The following is a 25,000-nucleotide window of genomic DNA, read 5'->3' as shown; positions in this document are numbered from 1 at the left end:
AAATTCTATCATTAGTTTTAGAAATCTGCTTTTTGATTGTTTTAAGGAGTAGTTGGTGCAAAAATCTATTAAAATGTATCTTTTTAATCACCCTGAAATGGTTATTTATGTATTTTCTTTATTTGTTGAATACCTGTAACAATTGAGATCCATCAAAAACAACAACAAAAGCTTTGGTTTTAAATGAACTTTTCTTGTATTCAATAGAAAAAAAATTAATTTAATTTATTTAAATTCATTTAATTTTGATAAGATAAAATAAACTAAAATAAAACAATCAAATAAAAATAAAAATAAAATAAAATGTGTGAGTTTTTTATTTATATATGGATTATTTTTATATTGATGAGAAAATATTGTAAAAAAAGAATTTAAAAATGTATATTATTATAATATGTAAATACAATTATTTGTTTATTCACAGAAAAAAATTAAAGAGCATTGAAGGCTGAAGGTTATATAGGCCATTACGAGCTCTATTGGTCTCACCCTTTGATGCCTGTAATAAGGAAGATTAGGTTGCCATTAATCTTGGTGCAGTTGACAAACTTCTCAATGTTACTGGAATCGACTGTTTGAGCCATTTGAAGACTGCCGGTTCCTATTCCATCACACACTGAATCACAAAAACAAACCAATTAATAACATTCAAAATGTACTCAGCACAATTGAGACTCTAGAAAAAAAGCAAAAAATTAGCCACTGCCACCCCAGGTTATATATACATATTAAACAATATATAGTTTGTCAGGATACGTTTGGGTTAGGATAAGTTCAGGTTGAAGCAAACAAACAAACAAACAAAAAAAACAAACAAACAAAAAATTATTTTATTTATTTATTTTTGAAATGTACTGCAAAACATCCCTGTGGTATAACAAAAATAAAACAAACAAACAAACAATAAAATAAAATAAAACAATAAAAATAAAATATTTTTTAATAATAAATAAAAATAAATAAAAGTAAAAAAAAAAAATAAAAAATAAAAATAAATAAATAAATAAATAAATAAATAAATAAATAAATAAATAAATAAATAATAAAATAAAATAAAATAAAATAAAATAAAATAAAATAAAATAAAATAAAATAAAATAAAATAAAATAATTAAACAATAATGAAAAATTTATATTTATCAACTTTTTTATTTACTGCAAAATGTCCCACCTGTGGTATGATAACACAAACAAATAAACAAACAAACAATCATAAAATCATAAAATAAAAAAGTAATAATTAATAATAAAATAAAATAAATAAATAATATTTATTTCATTTACTTATTTTTAAATGTACCGCAAAACATCCCACATGTGGTACAATAACACAAACAATTTTACTAATCAAATAAATTAAAATAAAACAAAATTAAAATAAATTTAATAAATAAAATAAACAAACAAACAAGCAAAACTAAACAAAACAAAAAAAAATAAAATAGAATATGAATGAATGAATGAATGAATGAATGAATGAATGAATGAATGAATGAATGAATGAATGATGTTACATTAACATCTAACTGAAAGTAAATACATTTCAGTGCTAAAACGGAATATAAAACTGCTACATAGACTTATAAATAAATGAAATTAATAAAAAAGACAAACATAACATGACAAAATAAAATAAACAAGTAACAATTTAAAACTTAATGCCACTGCAGTATTTGATTATTATTATATATATTTTTAATACTGCAGTATTTTTTACAAAAACTCATGGCAATGCATAATTAGTAGAGGGATCTAATTGAGGGGTATGCTTAGGGGTGGGGTTAGGGGGCATGTCTACTTTTGAAAATTGTGTGCTTTCATATGAATGAAATCGTGTGAATTTGAACAAATTGGCCACTTTTATGGCTTTTCTTAATGAGATCGGGCTGGTTTTTATTACTTCTTTGACTTTAGTGTTCATCTTCTTGACATAACATGTTTTGTATACTGTAACAGATTATTAGATAACAAACAGCCACGACTTCCATCTCAGATCGATAAATTCTGCCCACATAATTATGAATGTGACGAAAATCCATATAATAATGATTGTATATTGCAAGGCCTTACATTTCATTGAAGTTTAAACATGTCTGTTAATAGCAACTGCTTTCTTTGCTGGAGAAAATCAAATATTATGACTAAAATCAACAATCTGAATTCTGTTATATGTGGGAAGCAGCCATGTATTAAGTCGAATAGTTGTACACCCAACTGGTAGTTATCGCAAAAATAAACCCATTCAGGATTTATTTTGCTTTGTGCAGGGGTCCTATTCATGCTGTCTGGGTTTATTCTGAGATAACAACCGGTTGGATATATAAATATAAAAACAGCACTCTGGTTGCTTTACAAAAACTCCAGAAGCATTTGAGCATGCTTTAATATCATATATAAATACACTGAAATGCATTTCTCCATTGTAAGATGAGCCGAGACATTCACTTGATGTTATTTCACAGAAGAAAGGGTTATTCAAACATCCACTGAGTCAATTTCCCCCTCATTGTGAGCCTAATTATGATCAAATGAGAGTCATATTGAGATTGACTAATATGACCCAGTTTGGTGTCTGTGCACATTATTATTTCAGCTTATTTTGTGGTCATCCCTCATTAATCACAAACTATGTTAGGATCATTATAGAACTGACTCTCTAAATGCTTCATAATTATAAATGTATTATGTTCCTAATATTATGAACATGTATATGGTACATAGTAGTTTAGACTATGTAAAACTACTGGTTAGGGCTGGATTAGTTGACCTATTGAAAGGCTATAGTGTTTGAACAATTGAACACTTCAAGGAAGTCTTAATGAATAAAATAAAATAAAATAAAATAAAATAAAATAAAATAAAATAAAATAAAATAAAATAAAATAAAATAAAATAAAATAAAATAAAATAAAATAAAATAAAATAAAATAAAATAAAACAAAATAAAATAAAATAAAATAAAATCCTGCTTTAAATGCCAGCAGCACATTCTGACTAGCATTGAAAAAACACAACATATGCTGGTTCTTTAATTTCAGAGACATCATAAGAAGGAACCACTGAAAGCATAATAAATGGAAGGAAACATAATGCTTAATTTGATGTAGGGGGAAAAGCCATTCATTTCAGTTATTCAGCCAGTTGCTGTTTTGATCATGATAGTCTCAGATGCCAAAGTGCATTAGCCGGATCAGTCAAAAGTATACACAACCAGGATCTGAAAATAACTTTTTCAATGACTAGATATTTTATCTGCTATATTTTACGTTAAATTTATTAAAAGTATAGGTAAATAAATATATAAATATTTAAAAATATATTGCAATTATACCCATCCAAATATATTTAAATTGTATAATATTTAGTAGTTTTATTAATCATATTTTAATTGTAAGGGTGCTTTCACACCTGTAGTCTGGACCAAGGTTAAAAATTATACATTGTAGCCTTTTCAGCCATTCCATTTCACACAAGACCGACTGCTCTGAACCCAAACAAAAAGCAGTCAAGTGATAACAGTTGCTGGCTAGACGAATTTTGATAAACTAAACTAAACTAAACTAAACTAAACTAAACTAAACTAAACTAAACTAAACTAAACTAAACTAAACTCATCTAAACTCATCTCAACAACTCAACTCAACTCAACTTAACATTACTCTCACATAAGAGATGTTCTGCCGAAAACAGTCTGTTAGCACTCACTTATGGTGATTTTCACCAACCTAAATTTAAATAGTAACAATTCTTGACCCAAGTGAGCTACAAACTAAAATTAGGTATAGTTGGGGAAAACACAATTTGGGCTTTACTATGAAAAACTAAAAAACTAAACTATTTTTTTTTCAATATTTGATTTTCCACATACAAACACACAAAATTCTTCATGTAATGACCTAGAAAAAATATTGCCTTCAAGGCCAAGTGCCTCTCGAGCTTATATTTAAAAATGAAGATATCATGCAAAACAAGATTTCTGAAAAAGGTTTTCTGAGACTATATCAGTGTCCTTTTCTCCATCATCGTCAGAGGCATTTTCTCAATAAAGGACCTTCCCAGACTAAAACAGTAAAGCTGCTTAAAAAAATTTGGTCTACATTGTTAGTTTAGATATCTTTGGAAAGAAGACACTTTGGGCTTTACTATCCATCATCTAGAGCAGTGGTTCTCAAACTGTGGTACGTGTAACACTAGTGGTATGTGGGCTTCCTTCTAGAGATATGCAGAGGAATCAAATGTCATATATGCATGCTATATATAATTAAAAATGTATCAAAAATGATTTATACATAAATATGATGACATATAGCCAATATTTCTAGGTGTTGATAAATAGGCTACTATGTTAATACTTTACAGGGGTACAGGATTTTTTTTTTTTTTTTTTTTTTACTTTTTAAGAACAGTAACTTATCATTTTTAACTTTTAAAAGCACATTTTAATTTAAATGTTAATGTTTTTATTTATTTATTATTATTTATTTATATATATATATATATAAGCACAGTGCAGGGTTAATGTTCAAACTATTTATAATGTTTAAAGTGGCTGACAATTTTATTCTTGTTAATAGGAATTAATGTGCCTACTACGCTACAGTATTTCAGTACGGCTCATTATGGTGGTGCTTGGAGAGACCATTTTTTTCTGAGGTGGTACTTGATGAAAAAAGTTTGAGAACCACTGTTCTAGAGTTTATAATGCTCAAAACTAAAAAAAAGTTATAGATGCTTAAGTGTATAAAAAATGCACAGCTGTAAAAACTGTATTATTCCATGAACAAATATATGAAACAGGTTTTAAAGCAATACAGACAAGTAATAGGTCAAAATGCCAACCATCTTCTGAGTATATGTTTTAAATTTGATGGCAAAATCATGCAACAATCAAAATAGTATTGTTGTAGTATAGTATTGTCAAAATAGTAAAAGAAAAGCAACAATCAAATAGTAGTTAACATTCTGGGAAGTATTATTAAAACAATTAGCAAAGTCTAAAGCTAAATCAAAGAGAACAAGTGAATTAACACAGCCTAAAAGAACTTGGATTCATGTACCATCATGATGTATAAAATGTCCTTTGCAACATAAACAACCTTCACAAATATCCCTGACCTTTCGGGCAGATGTCAGTGCAGGGGATGCACATCTTGGTCTGATTTTCCTCCACCTCCATCTTGTTGCTCGGACAGGCTCTGACACAAGAGCTGTGGTCCACAACAAAATTATCTAAGATCCAGAAAGCAGAATAACAGAGCATTAATGAAACAGATGCACACTGATAATCTGAGGTGAACAAACATGCCATCACCAGCTGGAAATGGAACCGGGCCAAAACATACATATTTGTGCTCATGAAGAAGAGTTACCAAGTGGATTATATGCTTGTTGGATTAGTAGTAAATTATTGAAGCTGACTCACGCGGGCATTTCTTGACACAGAAAGCTCCATAGGTGTATTTGGCATTGGGATTGTGCTCGAGCTGGAAGGTCGTTGGATTGTAGACGAATGGTTGAGGACATTGAGTCACGCAGGCGCCACTGTCATTAAAGTTGGTGCAAGCCTGTCAACAGGAAATAGTTGCATGAGTATGACTGACAAAACATGAATATAATAAGAGACAGCTATTGACCTTATTCTTTCATGTACAGGTGGATGCAACCAATGGAATCTTATTGGCTTGAGACTTCTGGTCTCATTCACTTCCATTGATTTGTAACCCGATTTAAATGTAATCACTATATTGAATAGGCGTTATCAGTGGTTATCAGCTGATAGATAGAGGCCAGTATGGGCCTTCTGTGCCTACTAGTAGGCTCATGTAACAGGTGTTATATTATATATAATAATTCACTCAAAATTTTCCTTGTTAATCATCAATTACTTTTATTTAATTTCATATTTTCAAAGTTGTTCTTTGAATATCTTCTATTTCAGAGGTAATGAAATCATAGTTGTGTTTGTTTTCAATGTATTGGTGTATTTTGGAAAATAGTGCGTGGCCCCTTTAAGTGTCGTTTTCCCGGTTCCGCCTGCTCTCGCTCAGTTCGCGGCAAATGCGATTGAGGAGAGGTGAGTTTTACTGAAGCTCCGGTTAAAATATAACTGTTGTTTATCATAATAACACATGCAATGTTGTTGTAAATTGCATTACATTGATGTTTAAACATGTATAAGAGGTTGAACGTATATGAGGCATGTATTTTGGGTAAAGTTTATAAGCATGAATGTGCAAGCTTTGTAGTGGGAATTATCCCTTTAATAGGTTTGTGAGCTCCTAAGGAAGGCACATACTCAGCTTTGCCATTTGTTTGTTTTATTCATGCAGGTATGTGTTTACATATGTGTTTATGCTTCTGTTATGTTTTTGAATTTATGTATAATGTTTCTCTCTTTTTTTAGGTGTATGTTAAACACACTTCAACCAGATTTATGTCAGTTCGCGGCAAACGCGATTGAGGAGAGGTTGGTGAGCTCCTAAGCAAGGCACATACTCAGCTTTGCCATTTGTTTGTTTTATTCATGCAGAATAAAAGGCTGGTAACTCCCATGTGACTGGTTCCTTTCGCCTAAACACAACACAACGCAGAGTAAAGCGAGGACCGGTCACACTCAGAAGGCTGTTATCATCCATTCACATAGTTATTCAGCTATACTAATAGAGAAGACTCCACATCCAGATCAGTTTTTACATTACTGTGATGGTTGGGTTTAGAGTTATGGTAGGGGTAGACATTAAGAAAATACAATTATTGGGAAATTTAATAAATAATATAAATAATTATCGTTAACTTCAGCTGTATGTGACCTATAGCTGATTAACCATGTGGATGGATGATAACAGCCTTCTCAGCCTACTAATAGGCACAGAAGACCCCTACTGGCCCATATCTATCAGCTGATAACCACTGATAACACCCATTCAATCGAGTGATAACATTCAAATTGGCTGGATTATGCTTTTTGATGTTGCAAATTTGTATTTTATTATTATAGTATTAATTTTATGAGTTTGACGATTTACTTTTGTTTATTATTCCTAGTTCTATTTTATTTCCCCCATAGTCAAATAAATCAGAAGTTCTAAATAAGCACAGGCACTTGCACTTCCGCATTGTAGAATAAGTTTATATGAGCAGTCAAATCATTTTTAAAACTAATAGAGGAGGTATTTGTAAGAACCCTTTTACACTAGATATTAATGCAGATTAGGTATAAATAAAGGAATCTGTGACATACGAAGCAGTCGGTGTCTTTGGGTCCGAAACAGCCTCCTGCACATTCACGATGACAGCAGTTACTGACATATGGCCCAAAACAGCGACCGTCACACTGCTCCGCACACACCGTCTTCGTCACTGTATGATTATGAATAAAAATGGGGAGAGAAATAGAAAATTTAGTTACAAAAAAAGTTAACAATTTTGTCTAATCTTAGTATATTGCATTGTTTCTACTACTACTACTACCACTACTACTACTTACAAATAAATAATAAATAAATAAAAATAAATAAATAAATAAGTAATTTAACTAATTATTTAATTAATTAATTTAAAAAGTACCTAACTAAATAAATAATAATAATAATAATAATGATACAAAATGCAATCAGATAAATAAATTAAATGACAAAATAAAACATTTCAATACATTTGCTATATTTTTATTGAAATAAAACATACATTTAAACTGTTACTTCGCACAATAGTTGTTCAAACGGCACATATGCATTATGTATTGCAAAGTCATTGCCATAATATGCTTGTTGATGTTGAATCTAGGCCAATCTCATGAGGAAACAACTTTTTTTAAATATTGTAAAAAAAAAAATCAATTTCAAATGAAATTGTATGAATTTGCCACTTTTCTCACAATATATAAAATAGTTATGTTTCCACATACATACACTTTTTTTTAAGTAGGCATGGCACCCAAACTCCATCCCTAATTCCAAATGTCATGGGTGGATGTGCAAATCATATTAAAAAAATTTACAAATTAAATCGTAGAAATTCATACGAACAAGCCATTAAATTCTAAATGAATTACCATGAGAATCAATTGAAAAATTAGTTAATATCTGCACTTAGCTGAGATGCTGACATACTGGCCACTTGCATCATATTCTTAGCTTATATATCTAGTTGATAAAGTCAAACTTGCGTTAGATACAGCAGCTGATATAATAATATTCTGTTTGTATTCAAAAGCATACTTTTCCTGACAGCTAAATTAGTTAATTGAGGCTGTGTGCAAACCAAAACAGACACTGTCAAATAACAAGTTTGTCACTCTGACAGTAAAGTCCATGACTTCAAACCCATCTGAGATGTCTGGTGAAGTTAAAGAGCCTCACTCTGACATCCCAAACTCAAGAGAAAAATACGATCAGTGTCTCTCTCTGTACTTCTTTTTGTCACTCTTTTATTTGGCTCTAATTATCACCCAAACGATGAGCTGCATCAACAGCAGGTTTCAGACAGCAGAGATACAGTACTCTGATAACCTCCTACCAGATCATTATCACAGCCAACAGCCAGAGGCTCAAACTGACAATAGGAGATGAATTCCTTTATAACAAATAATGTCACAAATGACCATTCATAACTTCAAAACCCCACTGAAAAATTTTCTTGCTCTGTTAAACATCATTTGGGAATTATTGAAAAAAAGAAAAAAAAAAATCTAAGGGGGGCTAATACTTCTGACTTCAACTATATATATATATATATATATATATATATATATATATATATATATATATATATATATATATATATATATATATATATATATATATATATATATTTATATATATATATATATATATATATATATATATATATATATATATATATATATATATATATATATTGTATGTAAACAAGTAAGCAGTAAAAGAAATCTATCTTGAGATAACTGTCATATAAACAAACTGTAACACATCCAGGGGGAGGAGCTACTCAATGTCTTTTCCCATTGTCATGTTTAAGATCAAATTTCATCAAGCAGCAGACAAAAATGCACATTTTAAAAAGCACTCTGTGAGACCTTTAATGCTTAAACTATGAATAATAATACAGTTTAGCATTTAATATAAAAATGGACTATCTGTAAATAAAATCTATTAACAAATCAACAGCATCCTAATAGTAAAAACACTGATGATTGTGAGATTTCATTTCCACTAAGAAACATCTGAAAGAACTCAATAAATAATAAATAAATAATTAACAATTCATTTGCTGTCAGAAAAGCATTTTCAATTCCTAAAAAAGCTAAATTGACAACAAAGTGTGGAATAGACAATATAATATGGCTGTGGTGCAAATTGGATGAATAAAAAACTCACAGCTTTGACACTGATCTTCTTGGTGACCCCAGCACCGTCCATTACAAGATCTGTGACACCGTCTGCCTGTGAAAATAATCCAGAAAAACCAGCCATACATTTTTGTGCTCCATGTAATAACAAACAAAAATAGTTCATTCAATAAAGCTAATACATATATGAACAATTTAGAATTTATTTTGTATTTTACTGGTAGTATAATGCATTCAACATACTGCACCACTCTTTTTCTTTAATTTTTTTTTCTGCACAGAATAATTCCCTTGTGCAAATGTAATCACTTTTAATTAGATTGGATTTTCAATAATGTAATACATCACTGAAATTGCTATTACATTATAACTATTACTCTTACAACGTGCCAAAGAGAAAATCTTCAGGGTTTAATACTAATGCCTTTTTATTTGCATTTTATTATTATTATTAGTTATTTTTTTTATAATATAAATATGCATTTACTGCTGACATTAATATTTTACTTTTTCATCAAAAGGCAATTCAAATAAGTCAGATCAACTTACATGTGTTGCCGCTGTTGTTTGACGGAACCACCAGAAGTTCAGATCGAGGGTTTTTGATGATGTCGTGCCAATGAATGGTGTCAGCATGACATAAGAACTTATTCTGATCCACATACACACCTCCGTTCAGGATTTCTGTTACAAAAACAAGAAGAAACAAAGAAACACAAATCAGTACTAGAATGGCAGCATGGTGGCTCACTGGTTAGTACTGTTGCCTCACAGCAAGAAGCTGGTTTGAGCCCTTGCTGGGCCAGTTGGCTTTTTAGTGTGGAGTTTGCTTGTTATCCTCGTGTTCGTGTGGATTTCCTCCAGGTGCTCCGGTTTCCCCACAGTCCAAAGACATGCGCTATAGGTAAATTGAATAAACTACATTGTCTGTAGTGTATGAGTGTGAATATGAGAGTGTATGGGTGTTTCCCAGTGCTGAGTTGTGGCTGGAAGGGCATCTGCTGCATAAAATATATGCTGGATACGTTGGTGGTTCATTCCACTGTAGCGACCCCTGATGAATAAAAGGACTAATATTGTCATTTAGATTTTGTTTTCCTTAGAAAATAATAATTGATCCCAAAAGCATGTACTGTAAATAATTATGATTGAAAATCTGAGTTATTTAACCAATTTTATTAGATTTTTTTTAGCTCTTCTGACGTAATAACATTGGTATTGTGCTGTCTAAAAATAATATAAAAGTGTTACCTTTGCATTATTTTAGAAAATGTAATCAGAAGTTTATAGAATAAAGCAAAATAAAAGTGTTTTACTCAAACACATCATTAACAAATAATGATATATATAGTGGGGCCTTTGCTGGACATTATTTTTATGGAGCTTACAACAGGGCGCATACATGGAGCTAAGTCCTGGGTTATAATTTTTCATACTGTCAAATCTTTTGTTTCCACCTTCTAATGTACAACTTCCTCTTTTTATACAGTTGAAGTCAGAATTATTAGCCACCCTGAATAATTACCCCCCTGTTTATTTTTTCCCTATTTTTGTTTAACATAGAGCAGATTTTTTTCAACACATTTTTAAACATATTAGTTTTAATAACTCCTTAATAATAACTCATTTATTTTATCTTTGCCATGATGACAGTAAATAATATTTTACTAGATATTTTTCAAGACACTTCTATACAGCTTAAAGTGACATTTAAAGGCTTAACTAGTTTAATTAGCAGTAACTAGGCAGGTTAGACTAATTAGACAAGTTATTGTATAACTATTTATTTATTTATTTATTTATTTATTTATTCATTCATTCATTCATATATTCATTCATTCATTCATTCATTCATTTATTTATTTATTTATTTATTTATTTATTTATTTATTTATTTTTACAGCAATCTTTTAACTTCTGTTATTATAGAACAAGTCTACCTTGGTGGGGTTGGTAATCAGGGTTGTTTTAGGATATAGTTATATGCTGTATGCTTTCTATATTAAACAAAAACAATTAAATAAATAAAAACTTTTTTATTTTTAATTTTTTTTAAGTTTTTATTTATATTTAAAATTAAATAAAAACAAATGTTCCCAAAAAATACCAAATAATGATGAATATGAAAAATAAAAATATAATGAAATAACAAAAAATAATATAAATATTGCATTAAATATATTATATCTTTTTTTTATTTTACATATATTTTATATATAAAATATAAATATAAATATGACATTTAAAATAATTTTAGCTGAATTAAGTATTATTTTTATAATAACATATTTTTATTTAAATTAATTTATATAATTACTAATGATTACAATGCAAAGATACTAACAAAAGTATTAATAATATATAAAAAATAGGTGGGTAGCACGATCGTCTCACAGCAAAAAAGACGCTGGTTCGAGCCTCAGCAGGGTCTCTTGGCATTTCTGTGTGGAGTTTGCATGTTCTCCCTGTGGGTTCCCTCCAGGTGCTCGGTTTACCCCACAAGTTCAAAGACATGCACTATAGGTGAATTGGGTAAGCTAAACTTTCTGTAGTGTATGAGTGTGAATAAGAGTGTAGGGTTGTTTCCAAGTTCTGGGCTGCAGCTGGAAGGGCATCCGCTGTGTAAAACATATGCTGGATAAGTTGGCGGCTCATTCCGCTGTGGCAACCCCCAGATTAATAAATTGACTAATTTGAAAAGAAAATGAATGAATGAATGAATGATTACTAAAAATGTAGCTGACAACAACCATACTTTTATATATAATTTTCAATAAAAGCTGATAAAGCTTCAGTAGCAGACAGTGGAAGTCATTCACATTGATACTGTCTGTGCTTGTAGGTTATTGATTTCAGCTTTTTTCCCCCACAAGCAACAAACATTTATAATCTAAAGTTTCTGCTCTGCTAGAAACTCTCTCTCGATTTAGACTGTTAAGCTGGCAGTGATGAGCATGTGTGACTTTGATGAGCGGAGATAAGTGACCAGACAGTTCAATTTATCCGTCTCATTCTCAGTGTGTAATTACAATGATTAAAAATAAAAAACTGTTTTTGGCACCTCATTTTGATTTCCTCTATCTGTAAATGACCATAAACGCCTTCAGCCTTTATCAAGATCAGCCTGTGGTCCATAACTGTCTGTTTGGTGCCAGGCTTCCTTCTGAGAGTGTGAAAAGGTGTATCAGACACCTTGCATGCTTGGCTGATTGCATTGTACTGTGCTTTCCAAAACACAATGAATCAGTCTGGAAGGAAATCAGACCTGGTACTCACCCAAACACATACACATACATTCACACAAGTAGTTTTTCTAAATACTCAAGAATACTTGGGCTAGCTGTGTGCACAAAACAGCCACTTAACAGTCAAAATGTGCCACTGGAGAAACACCAATAAAACTAATGGTCTAAGATAGAGATCTGCTCGGGACTAAATTTTGAATCCCGCTCCCGCCCGCACCCGCCAGGTTATAGCCCATACCCGACCGCTCTTGCTTATATTAAGCATTTGTTGTCCCGCTGCCCGACCTGCCCCATTTTCTACCCGCTGCGCACGATCACACTAAAGAGCAGGGGAAGAACAAAACCGAAAACCACCCAGCTATACTGAGTTCAGACAGCCTATAACACAACCCAAGCTCATTCTGGAAATGTAGCCCCGCGGACGTTTCTGGAGACCGCGATTTACGTGGCCGGAGATACGTACGGACGCGTTTAGTTTTTTTCGAGCGAACGCCGGTCGACGGCTCGCCTCCGAGTGGAGGGCTTTCCCGATGCAACCAGTTTGTCTGCTTAGCTCACAGCGTTGCGTTGGCGGAGGCCCCCGAAAAGGAGGAGGAGAAGCCGGCCGCGGGCAAGACGACCGGGATCGAGTCCGGGGAACAGCGGTTCCAGAAATCAGGTAAGACGAAAAACAGAATCTGAAAAATAAGGGCGAGAACGTGGCGGGATCCGAAAACGCGGTCGAAATCGAAGATGAGGGCTTTTGCTTTTTTTTTTTTCTGGGCGGCTTTTGCAAACCGTCGCTTGGGTTTAGGGAAGGAGGAGGAGGAAGAGGAGGGTGGCCGGGTCGGCCGATCCGGCGGCTTTTCACACGAGAACAGCGCTGGCGCGAACGTCGCGCGCTCCCGAGAGGCACCCGAGACGCGAAAAAGCGTGCACAGCGGCCTCTCAAGGATCCGCGAAAACAAAAATCACTCGAATACGTACCTCCCGGGACGTATCTCGCAGTCCGCAGAAACATCCGCTGGGCTACATTTCCACAATGAGCCCGGGTTGCTATAACAAGCTGTCTGTATAAGCACACATACACACACATAAGCCAAGCACACAAGTTTTTTTCTTTCCGTTTGGCTTTATTAAATTCCATAACACTCTGACCAGTCTATACTCCTTATTTGCGTCTAATACCCCAGCTTGTCATGGGGCAATGAATGAAATGTTCATGAGTTAACTGAATTGCAGTTAAAGTCACCAAAAATGAGAGAAAACTCTTACATGAAAGCACTTCATGTAAACACCTTAATTATATCATTGTCTATTAAAGCAAATAACTAGATTACAGATGTCCATGTAAGCGTAGTCAGTATGTTTTCGAAGTAAGTGAAAGATTCAGAAGGGCATCCTGCTGATTTGATTCAGAAGGGCACTTTTTTTTGTCAAACAGCTCACCAGTTTCACTTTCATTTATCGTCATTAATTTTAAAAATCACTAGGTTAGTTTAATTTGTAAATGTTTTTATCGAACACATCAACTCTACAGGTGCCTAATAGTTAGATGTGGAGCTAACATTAATCAGATTCACTCTATTAAACTGCATCCATGTCGGCACGTCACTATTGATGTGGTAATTTCACAGTATGAATACACACAGGTTCGAAGACTTATTTTCACCACCAACAGTGCAATTCGGCTAGGTATACATCCACGATAAACTATCAAGGTGAAAGTCATCATAGCTTGTGTAGAATAGACCCAGCACCTAACCCAACTTTGAGAATAGATTAACGGCGATTTTTTTTTTTTTTTTTATCGCCCGATAAGAGTCTCACGTCATATACATGTCCAAGCACATAGCAACCTGCAGGCAACAATCAACACCAAAGCAACATGCTAGTTATCACCTATAAACTACAGCAACTTCCCAGAAATCCCTAAAAGCAGCATAACAACTAAACTACACAGAAAACCAACTCTGTGATAATCATTCTCATCACCCTATCGACATGGCAGATTTTGCGCATACACAACCTCCATAGATACACTTTTCTATTAACAATTAACCCAACTGCCTCATAGTCAATACATTTGGGTAAAGACCTGTTTACTTTTTGACAGATTACATTGAACTACGCATAATAGATTGAATTTCCACACATTTTCCAATTAACGCAACAGTAAATATCCTGCTTTGGCTAAAAGAGTAAAAATTTGTCATTACGCAAAAGTGTAAAAGAAGCGCCAGTGTTTCCCATTAGTTTCTTTGACAGCAGAGAAGAGATTGTTTTGCATGACAAATGTGAGCGTATCTGAGAGCGCAGACTGTGTGGGGGAGGGCCTCCTCACGGATACCAGTAATTGTGTTGAAGCCTTCTGATTAAATTTCAGCCATCTTAAATGTTATTGCTTCACAGTGAATCAGGGTGACAAATGTGATGCATTGTCCCGATAACTGAAATTATATGCAAGGGGAACAATGATAAATAAATAACAGCTGTTAAAACTTTCTAAATTATTGCCGTGCTTTTTTTGCCATCTTTCTGACTGGCAGCTCAGTATCTCTCACAGTTTTTGCTTGCATAAAAAACTTGGAGCAAATGGTCAATAAATCACAGGCAATATTTCAAAAATTATGATGCCATGTGGAGCGCATTAAGGAACATGCATTTAAAATCCAAGTTTGACAATAATCTAGTCATTTGACAAGTGGAGTAGCATGTTAGTTTATTTATTCATTTATTGGTTTGATTATTAATTTGTTTATTATATATTTATTTTTATTTTTTTTACTTGGACAGTTAAATGTGCTATTTTCTATTATTATTTTTTTTTTAAGTCTTTGTCGTCATATGATGCTTCTGAATTTGTTCTAATATTAGGGCTTTGCATTCAAGAAATATTTCAAGTTTTTGATTTATATTTACTGCTGCACAATTATTAGCCCTGATGTAAAATTGTTATTCTTTTTTTTTTTTAAATAATACTTAGGTAATGTGTAATGACATTTTCACAGTATTTTCTATATATTCTACTGCAAAAAAGTAGTTATATTTGTTTTCTATTTGTTTTCTATTTTTATTTTAAAGCATACGTTCTTTTAAAATTGATTTTAGATTGACTGGAATAAATCTATTTAATAAACAAACAAACAAACAGACAGAAAGACAGACAAACACAAATAAATAAATAAATAAATAAATAAATAAATAAATAAATTAAACACACACACAAACAAACAAATAAATAAATAAATAAATAGATAAATAAATAAATAAACAAATAAAATTTTCAGATTTTATAAAAGCACATATATACTTAAGATTTTAACATTTTGATCTAATAAACCTAAATTGCTTAGTTAACCTAGTTAAACTTTAAATTGCACTTTAATTTCGGCAGCAAAACAACTAAAAGCAAAAAAAAAACGAATTAGTTATAAATTAGTTTTCAAAACTAAGATGTTTAAAAAAGCGTTGAAAAACTTCTTTACATTAAACATCACTTACAATATATTCGAAAAACTTTTACAGGACGGCTAATAATTACATTTAAAAATTTTTTTCCACCGTATTTACTGTTGTTTACTAAACATTTTCTTTTATTACAAAACTCGTTGTATATTAACTATATATATATTTTTTTTTTTATATATATATATATATATTTATATATATATTTTTTTATGCATAACTGACATCATTATTTTTAAATAAAAAAAGTCTCAGAATTGATTTAATTGTTTGCATAGCTACAGCAAAAATACCAAACATATAGTTGGTCAAAATTATTAGCCCTCCTGTGAATTTTGTTTTCTTTTTCAAATATTTACCAAAATAATGTTTAACAGAGCAAGGAATTTTTTCACAGTATTTTCTATATATTTTTTGTTCTGGAGAAAGTCTTATTGCTTATAAAAATATCTAATGGAATATTATGTACTGTCATCATGGGAAAGATAAAATAAATCAGTTCTTATAGATGAGTTATTAAAACTATTATGTTTAAAAATTTTCCGTTAAACATAAATTGGAGAAAAAATAATACAAGGGGCTAACAATTCAGGAGGACTAATAATTCTGACCTCAACTCTATATTTGCTTTTGAACTATGTCATGAACAGACGGTTTGCAGTCAAAAATACACAGACCACCGTTGGTTTGATTGACTCTCTAACATCATCAAGCCATTTTGTAACTCCTTATTACATTCCCATAACATCGACAGAGCCTGAAATGGTTGCAGAAGAAAACACGGCCCTATTAAAATGAGAGATGTGCAGAGTCACACAATTTATATAAAAATAAATGCTAATGAAATTTCCAGTTCCGTCTTGCCGTCGCTTAGTGCCACTTCCACTAATATCCTCTTCACACCAGCGTCATGATCCACGGCCCTCCATCGCCAGCCGTCCACATTCACCCTGCGTCTCATTATTCAGCCACACAGGGAGCAGGTTTGGCTCGTGGAGATAGCAGAGCATCCCAGAAATCACAGCAGCAGCAGCCGGGTCTCAGGAGGGCAGGATGGGAGGGTTGCTGGAACCATGAATCAACTACCACCTTACACGGCATTTGGCAAGACAGAGTTCACAGGTGCACTCTTACATTTGTCACATAGTCTGATCATACTTGGTGGATTTGACGTCTCTCCAGGATTTTGTGAATAAAAAAATTTATTTTTGTGACTAAAATGATTTTCTTTGCTAAATGTGCAGCAAATTTTCAGGTCCCTCTGAAATCGAGTCCCTTCACAAAGAGGAGACAAAGATCAGCTGGGGTATTGACACCGCATCTTTCTGGCGAATCGCATTGTGCTGATAATGAATTTGAGACATGGGGTTGCTTGCTTTATCCATTACTCTACATACGGCCTGATACAATGAACGCCATCATGATTACAGAGACCCTGAAGAGTTCAAAGCAAACTGACTTACACTTACAATGCAGACATTTAGTCACACAGTATCCAATAAGACATTGCTCAATGTCAAAGCACTAACACACAAACCCCTTTGGTAAAACAAACTGGCAACCTCTTGGAATACGCAATTAGCTCGTGTCACAGTAGATTACAGTATGTTAGGAAGCACTGCGGTATGCAGATATTTTCCTCTGTGAGTTACAACATGACTGCACCAGGTTGGATAATTGCATGTAAACTTAGGTCAGAGAAAGGGTTCAATTTAAACCACCGAAATGACAATTAATATATGTATATATATACAGTTGAAGTCAGAATTATTAGCCCCCCTGAATTATTAGACCGCTTGTTTATTTTTTCCCCAATTTCTGTTTAACAGAGAAAAGAATCTTTCAACAGATTTCTAAACAAAATAGTTTTAATATGTCATTTCCAGCTTTCTTTTATATAATAATAATAAATATAAATATATAATAATATTTGACTAGATACTTTTCAAGACACTTCTATACAGCTTAAAGTTACATTTAAAGACCTAACTAGGTTAATTAGGTTAACTAGGCAGGTAAGGGTAATTAGACAAGTCATTGCATAACAGTGGTTTGTTCTATAGATTATCGAGAAAAAATATAGCTTAAAGGGGCTAATAATTGTGTCCCTAAAATGGTGTTTAAAAAATTAAAAACTGCTTTTACTCTAGCCAAAATAAAACAAATAAGCCTTTCTCCAGTAGAGAAAAAAATTTATCAGACACGCTGTGAAAATTTCTTTGCTCTGTTAAACATCATTTGGAAAATATTTTAAAAATGAGAAAAAATTTCGAATGGGGCTAATAATTCTGACTTCAACTGTATATTTATGTATGTATATATGTATGTATGTGTATGTATGTATGTATATATATATATATATATATATATATATATATATATATATATATTTATATATGTGTGTGTGTGTATGTATGTATGTATGTATATATATATATATATATATATTTATATATGTGTGTGTGTGTATGTATGTATGTATGTATATATATATATATATATATATATATATATATATATATATATATATATATATATATATATATATATATTAATTGTCACTATGTATATTTTTTTATTTATTATGTATATAATTTTTATTTTATTTTTTTCCCACAATGATGTCTCCTTTACACACACACACACAAAGTGAAATTTTGCACAGTTTCTGCGTTTTTAAGTAGTTGGAGCATTGTAAATACTCGCACTCGGCTTCCTAGCCATAGTAAGCTACAGCAGCATAGCTGTGAGAGTGTAATCAGTCAGGAGCTGGAACTGGTTGTGTGTGTGTTGCATGACTGGGTGTTGTAGTCCATTATGAAGCAGGATTGTAATTCGTGTAAGTGTGAATGTTTTCCAGCGATCTCTGGTGGTTAGATCGCTGGTGTTCGTAGCACTCAGTCCAGTTCTGTAGGCTACACAATCACGGGGAAGATGGCTGATTTGACAGCACCTGTATATGGTTCAAAAACACTACAGTGTTTACTATAAATTACTATACTGTTGTTGTTTTTACATGTTGGCGTCCTCAGAGGTGTTCATTGTCAATTTGCTACTAATAAAAACAGCATATTGTTTCCACACCAACTGGCACATCCTGAATTACTAGTCAGATTAGAAACCAACCAGGCTCGTTCTGATTACGTATCTCTATATACATTTCTGGAGAGCACCAAATATGTCCCAGGAGCTACGTTCTTTTGCAGTTTTTGTTTACGCAAATTTGCCAAAAGCTGCTGTGTATGCTTTTTTAAGTCTCTAATTCATCCTGCGAGTGCCATTTGCACCTGTTCTTCTCATGTAAATCCACCAGAGGCTGCTGTCGACTGACTGACTGATCGACTGACCCACCCTCCTCCTTCCCTAAACACAACTGGTAGTGTTTTAAGAAGCACTGATTGACCTGTATGTGCCTGATGTATGTGACTGATGAAAAGGGATGGCATCATACCACCCCGTAGCGTTTGTTTAAATGCATCCATACATTCCTTCGGCTACATAATTTGCGATCTCCAGAAATGTATATAGGGCTTCATTTTCAAAATGAGCCCACGCTGTTATAAACAATCTTGAGTATGTTATTCAATTAATTGTATGCAAGCAGGGGGGATTTGTTTACAACAACCTATCATTAATCAGAACAGAGTGACCTTAACAAACCCCCAAACATCCCAAAAGCATTGCAGTCTATCACATTTACTCAACACCCAAAACAACTTAAAAGAATGCCAATCTATCACATTTTCCACTTCTACTGGAGCTAAATTGCTGATGCCAGACCTGCCTAATACTATCAGACCTCAGACTTTTTTTTATGAACTTTCTTGGAATAATGTTTGACATTAAATGATCCCAGTGCACTCCGCGGGGACAACGAGTTAAATACTTAATAGTGCAACTTTGTAAAAGGAACAAGGGAAGGCCGCAGAGAGAAGGAACACCCTGAACGCAATTTGCCAGCAGAATTGAGTCAAGAGATCTCTTTATATCCCCACCGCAGGAAGTCCTCGGAGAGTTGTTTTAATCACATTCAGCTGCAATGAACGGGCTTTGTTTTTTGAGAGATTCAGAAGCAAACCAATTATTACCCACAAAGCGCTCTTCCTGTCCCCACTTTGTTCTTGACTGATGGTTGGAAAAACAGAATTTGCCGACATAATTTCATATTCAAGAAGCAATGCTATTACAATGGCTTTGGAAATACAATCAAAGTGCTTATAACTATCATTCTTAAGGGTGAGAGGTGACAGCTTTAGAGAGCTAATTCATGTTGTGCCGTAGACTGTGAAAAAAAAAAGATGGACGATGCATTTCCAATTCCATCCACTGTTGAAAAGAATAGCTAAATACCTTAGTAGGGTCTATGCAATAGTAATCATGAGTAATGGGCGCAGTATCAAAATTAAAATTGCAGTGTATTTAAGTGTTACAAAAATACAGAATTGGATTTTAATAAAATCTATTTACTAAATGAAATGAAGGTATGAACATAACTGTGACAAGGACTATCAAAAATGATGGAAGCCATTTTTGGGAAACATTAAAATGTGCACTAAGCAATTATTGAAAACCACTTTAGAGCCCAGTTTCAGACCGATACCCAAAACACACTTGCAGCCAATCAGCAATAAGGAGCATGTCTAGTAATGACAGCAGGGATGTCAAAGAACAAATACCTAAAAGTCTAAAAATGGTGGGTTATTTCAACCCAATACCGGGTGTCATAAGGACTAAACCAACTCTTTGAGCTCTATTTAAATAATCTAGGTATAACATAATGGTGTACAGAAAAACTCTATATTGCTACTTTTCTTATTATTAGCTGTTTCTGAACATAAAATCTGTAATATTCCCAGGGCGATTTCATAACAGCGATCCAACAAAAGTTGTCCCAATCCAAAGTCCTTCAGACGCCGTCTTGAAATCCATCCTTCATTTGCCAGGCATTGAAGGATACAACAGATGGACCCTTCACAGTTCAGATTTTCCCAAAATTCTTTGCCACTCACAACACTTTTTACCCTCTTAAATGTGCTGCATTTCAGTTTACTCTGATATCAGAATGAAAAGGTAGCAACAATATTGAATGTGCAACAATTCGAGTTTGATGGAAAAAAAAGGATAGAAAATTGAGGTTTAAAAACAGGACAGGATAGCTTATTACTTGTTAAAAATAAATAAAAAGAGAAGGAAAACCAAACTGTTTTATTTTATTTATTTATTTTTTTTTATCAGTGAATGCATATAAAGCCATTATATGGGGTTTCTGATAAGAACAGTAGGTATATTAAAATGCTTGCAGAAAATAAAATAAAATAAAATAAAACATTTTTTATCTTTTTCTTTATCAGTACTAAGATAGCAATCTCTTTTTGAAGTGAACAATGAAGTAAATAAAATAAAATAAAATTAAAATAAATTAAAATATAAAAATATTAATAAAATTAAATAAAATTAAAAAACATTCAAAATAAAAAAATATATTTTTTTTTATTATTTTCTATCAATATAAAATAAAATACATTACTATTAAAATTAAATGAAACTGAATTAAATAAAATGAAAATATAAAAAATTTATAAAATAAAATAAAATAAATTATTTTCTTTTTCTTTTTCATTTATTTTTCTTTATCAGTATTAAGATAGCAATCTCTTTTTGAAGTGAACAGATTAATTAAAATTAAAATTGAAATTAAATAAATTAATATTAAAATTAAATTAACATAATTAAAAATTTTAATTAAATAAATATAAAAATTTAATTAAATTTCAAGATCCTGTATCACATTTGTTAATATATTAATATATCAATCTCAATTGGAATGGGAATTAAATTAAATTAAATTAGCCATAACTATCCTCAAGTGACGAATCTCAATTTACACTCAACATCTAATGCACAAATCCAAGATGCTGCAACACATTTATTGTTCCTCGTCAGTTAGCAATTGTAATCTCTTTAGGAAGTGAGTAGATGAAAAATAAAATGTAATAAAGTTACAGTCAACAAAACTGCACAAGAGACCCTGAAAAACAAAAGAACACCTTAACAAATCTGAGCACCTGCTCTTAAGTTGAAAGCATGTTGGCAAATCACTAAAACTCATCCACAAAAAAAGTTGAACAATGCAGGAGCCCAGATGGATCAACCATATCCACACAATGGAGTCCAGCCTTGGGTTCACGGACAGATGCTCAGAAGCAAAAAGCATTCACTAAGTGAGCACCCAAGGCTGTGTGTGGAGAAAAGCAGAGGACTGGACATTTACTCGCCCGAGAGACTCTGTGGGGGTGGACGGCGAGCATGCTTCACATCAAGGCTACTGCATTAATACACCGCCAGGGATGTGCACAGGCATACATATGAGGGCACAAAGTGTTAGGTAGCATGGAAATTTGTGTAACATAATGAATAAATTAGACAAGGTGGAACCGTGGAGTCAGCAAACATGGCTTAGACTCCCTAGCAGAGCTTTAGGGAATAACAGGATTCAACAAATATCTAATAAGCCAAATGCATGGCAGAAACCCAGTGCATTTAGGCAAGTGGGCATGGTCAAGACGATCTGCTGAAGTTCAAGCTGAGCGTTAGAATCGGAAGAAAGGTCAGTTAGATATTTGGGAATAAATTTAACAAGAGACTTGTCAACACTTTTTGACAGTAAATTGATAAAGATATTAATATTTCTGATATTTCTAAATGGACTGTCCTACCATTAGATTTGAGCAGCCGGATAGAAGTAATTACAATGAATGTGGTACCACGCAGTGGCGGTTCTAGTTTAAATGGCACTCTGGGTGAAACCACCCCAAACATACCCCCTCCCTGTCCCCCAAGAAATAATGACACAATGTGGTTGACTTTATATATATTTTATATATTAAAATATTTATTTTAAATGTATACATTAAAAACAATAATTATAAATACATTTCAATATATTTATTTATTTTCAATGAATATAACAATTTACTATTTATTTATTTATTTATTTGTTTGTTTGTTTGTTTATTATTATTATTATTATTATTATTATTATTATAAATAAATAACAGAAATCAATCCTAAATGTAACTAAAAAACAATGTAAAGACACAACTAGAGTAATTTTTTTGCATGAATATTAATTATGACAATTCTATAGAATACTTAAAATATATATTTTACAAAATTATCTGTTGTCTTAGACCCGACTTAAGGCCGAGAATTAATGTTAAGAAGTCTTAGGGTGCTTTCACAGCTTGACTTTTGTTTCGGAACCTGTCTCGTTTGCCCAGTTAGCGCGTATTGTTTGGCATATGTGAATCCACCAATCGCGCTCGGATCCACACCAAAACAATCGCTCAGAGATCGCCTGAATGAGGTGTCTCGGCTCGATTGAAACGAACTCTGTAGCGGATCGATTGTAGTGACAAAGCAATATGATCCGAGCTCGGCTTTATCAGTGTTTTACGGATATGTAATATGCATAGGGTTATATGAAGAGAGAATTATGAGTAGGGCGGGAGGTCATTTCAGACATCCCAAGTCTCCTGAAGTTTCGGGAGTCTCCTGCAAATGCACAGAGATTTCCCGATGCCCGCAAACGAGTGATAATCCCCCGGAAATCACACGTCTCCCTCCCGGTACTAAAATACGTTGCGCACCCTTCACACCGCATCACTCGTAGCTCTTCAGAAATGTCACACGCACCTTGTCAAACACCACTGACTCCTTAGTCCTCCTTTTTGCTTCATAGCCATGCTTAGTCAAAGTAACATCATCATCATTTAATATAAACTTTAATTTTGCCGACTTGCATGTTGACGCATATCGCAGTGCATTTAAACATCCTGGATCAAGAGCAGCGCGGGAATGGCTTTTTTGCGCACATGCATTGATTTGTTTTCACCAACAATGTTTTGGTTGCACATAAAAAATAACAAACTTGCGCGTGCAATAGATGGCGAATGTGAATGGCCCCTAACAACTTTATTCTGGGATAACCACTCTAAAATAATACACTTGCATAAAGTAAACGTTATCTCAAGGCTTTTTTGGGGCACTTTTTTTTTGCACCACCTCACCCTGCCGCCCCCAGAAAGATGACGCCCTGGGCGATCGCCCATACTGCCCTTGCCTAAATCCATCACTGGTACCACGGTTACTTTATTCTTTTTTTTTTTTTCAATCATTGTCTCTGGAAGTACACTGTAAAAAATAAAGGTTATTTTACCGGCAATTGTCTGTATTTTTTCAGAATTTTCTAGTTTTTTTTTTTTTTATTACACAGTGTATAGTTTTATAATACCTGTTGTTTTACAGATATTTTCCGTAATAAAAACTTCTAATATTAAATTTATAGTTATTGCTTGTATTTTACATTTAATAGGAAATGTTCACAGATGACATTGGTTCAGCCAAAAGAAAAGCAATGGTAAATCAAATAAATATGTATTGCATCTCTGAAAGCTCAACACCTCCAATCCACAAAGGCCTGTCCCTTAATGACCACAGTGAAGCCATCTCCAGCAGGACCATGCACCATGTCATAAAGCTCAGATCATCTCAAACTGGTTTCTTGAACATGACAGTGAGTTCCGGCAAGGCCTCCACAGTCAGCAGATCTCAATCCATTAGAGGACCTTTGGGGTGTGCTGGAACAGCAGATTGACATCATTGATGTTCAGCCGACGAATTCACAGCAGCTACAGGATGTTATACAATCATGCCGATATGGGCAGAATTTTGGAGGAAATGTGTCCAGCACCTTGTTGAATCTAAACCACTTACACTCAAAAATATATATCTTTTAACTTGTTCAAACTACTTAATTAAAATGAGCAGAAATGACACAATTCTTGATATTTCGTTGGGCCAACTTATTTTTTTATGCTTAATCCACATAAATTTGTTAAAAGTGTTAAGTTAACTTAATTTGTGTTGGGACAACGTGAATGAATTTTGTGGAACCCTGCATTTTTTACAGTATAGAATA

At 32.8% G+C, this 25,000-nt stretch overlaps 1 protein-coding gene across 2 annotated transcripts in view; it reads right to left on the bottom strand.

The window, feature by feature from the left end:
- erbb4a (erb-b2 receptor tyrosine kinase 4a) overlaps positions 1 to 25,000 on the bottom strand; it is a 261,739-nt gene that overhangs the window by 55,783 nt on the left and 180,956 nt on the right. For both annotated transcript variants that reach the window (XM_068216185.2, NM_001143751.2), the window contains 6 exon segments: positions 9,878 to 10,012; positions 9,357 to 9,422; positions 7,241 to 7,359; positions 5,423 to 5,564; positions 5,116 to 5,229; positions 490 to 616 (listed from right to left, as the gene is read on the bottom strand). In XM_068216185.2, the coding sequence (XP_068072286.1) occupies positions 490 to 616; positions 5,116 to 5,229; positions 5,423 to 5,564; positions 7,241 to 7,359; positions 9,357 to 9,422; positions 9,878 to 10,012 (703 nt within the window).

This window comes from Danio rerio, chromosome 1 (assembly GCF_049306965.1).
Source record: "Danio rerio strain Tuebingen ecotype United States chromosome 1, GRCz12tu, whole genome shotgun sequence".
In the NCBI taxonomy this organism is placed as follows: Eukaryota; Metazoa; Chordata; class Actinopteri; order Cypriniformes; family Danionidae; genus Danio; species Danio rerio.
The sequence above is the reverse complement of the archived record's forward strand: the minus strand, read 5'-3'. Positions and strand labels throughout refer to the sequence as shown.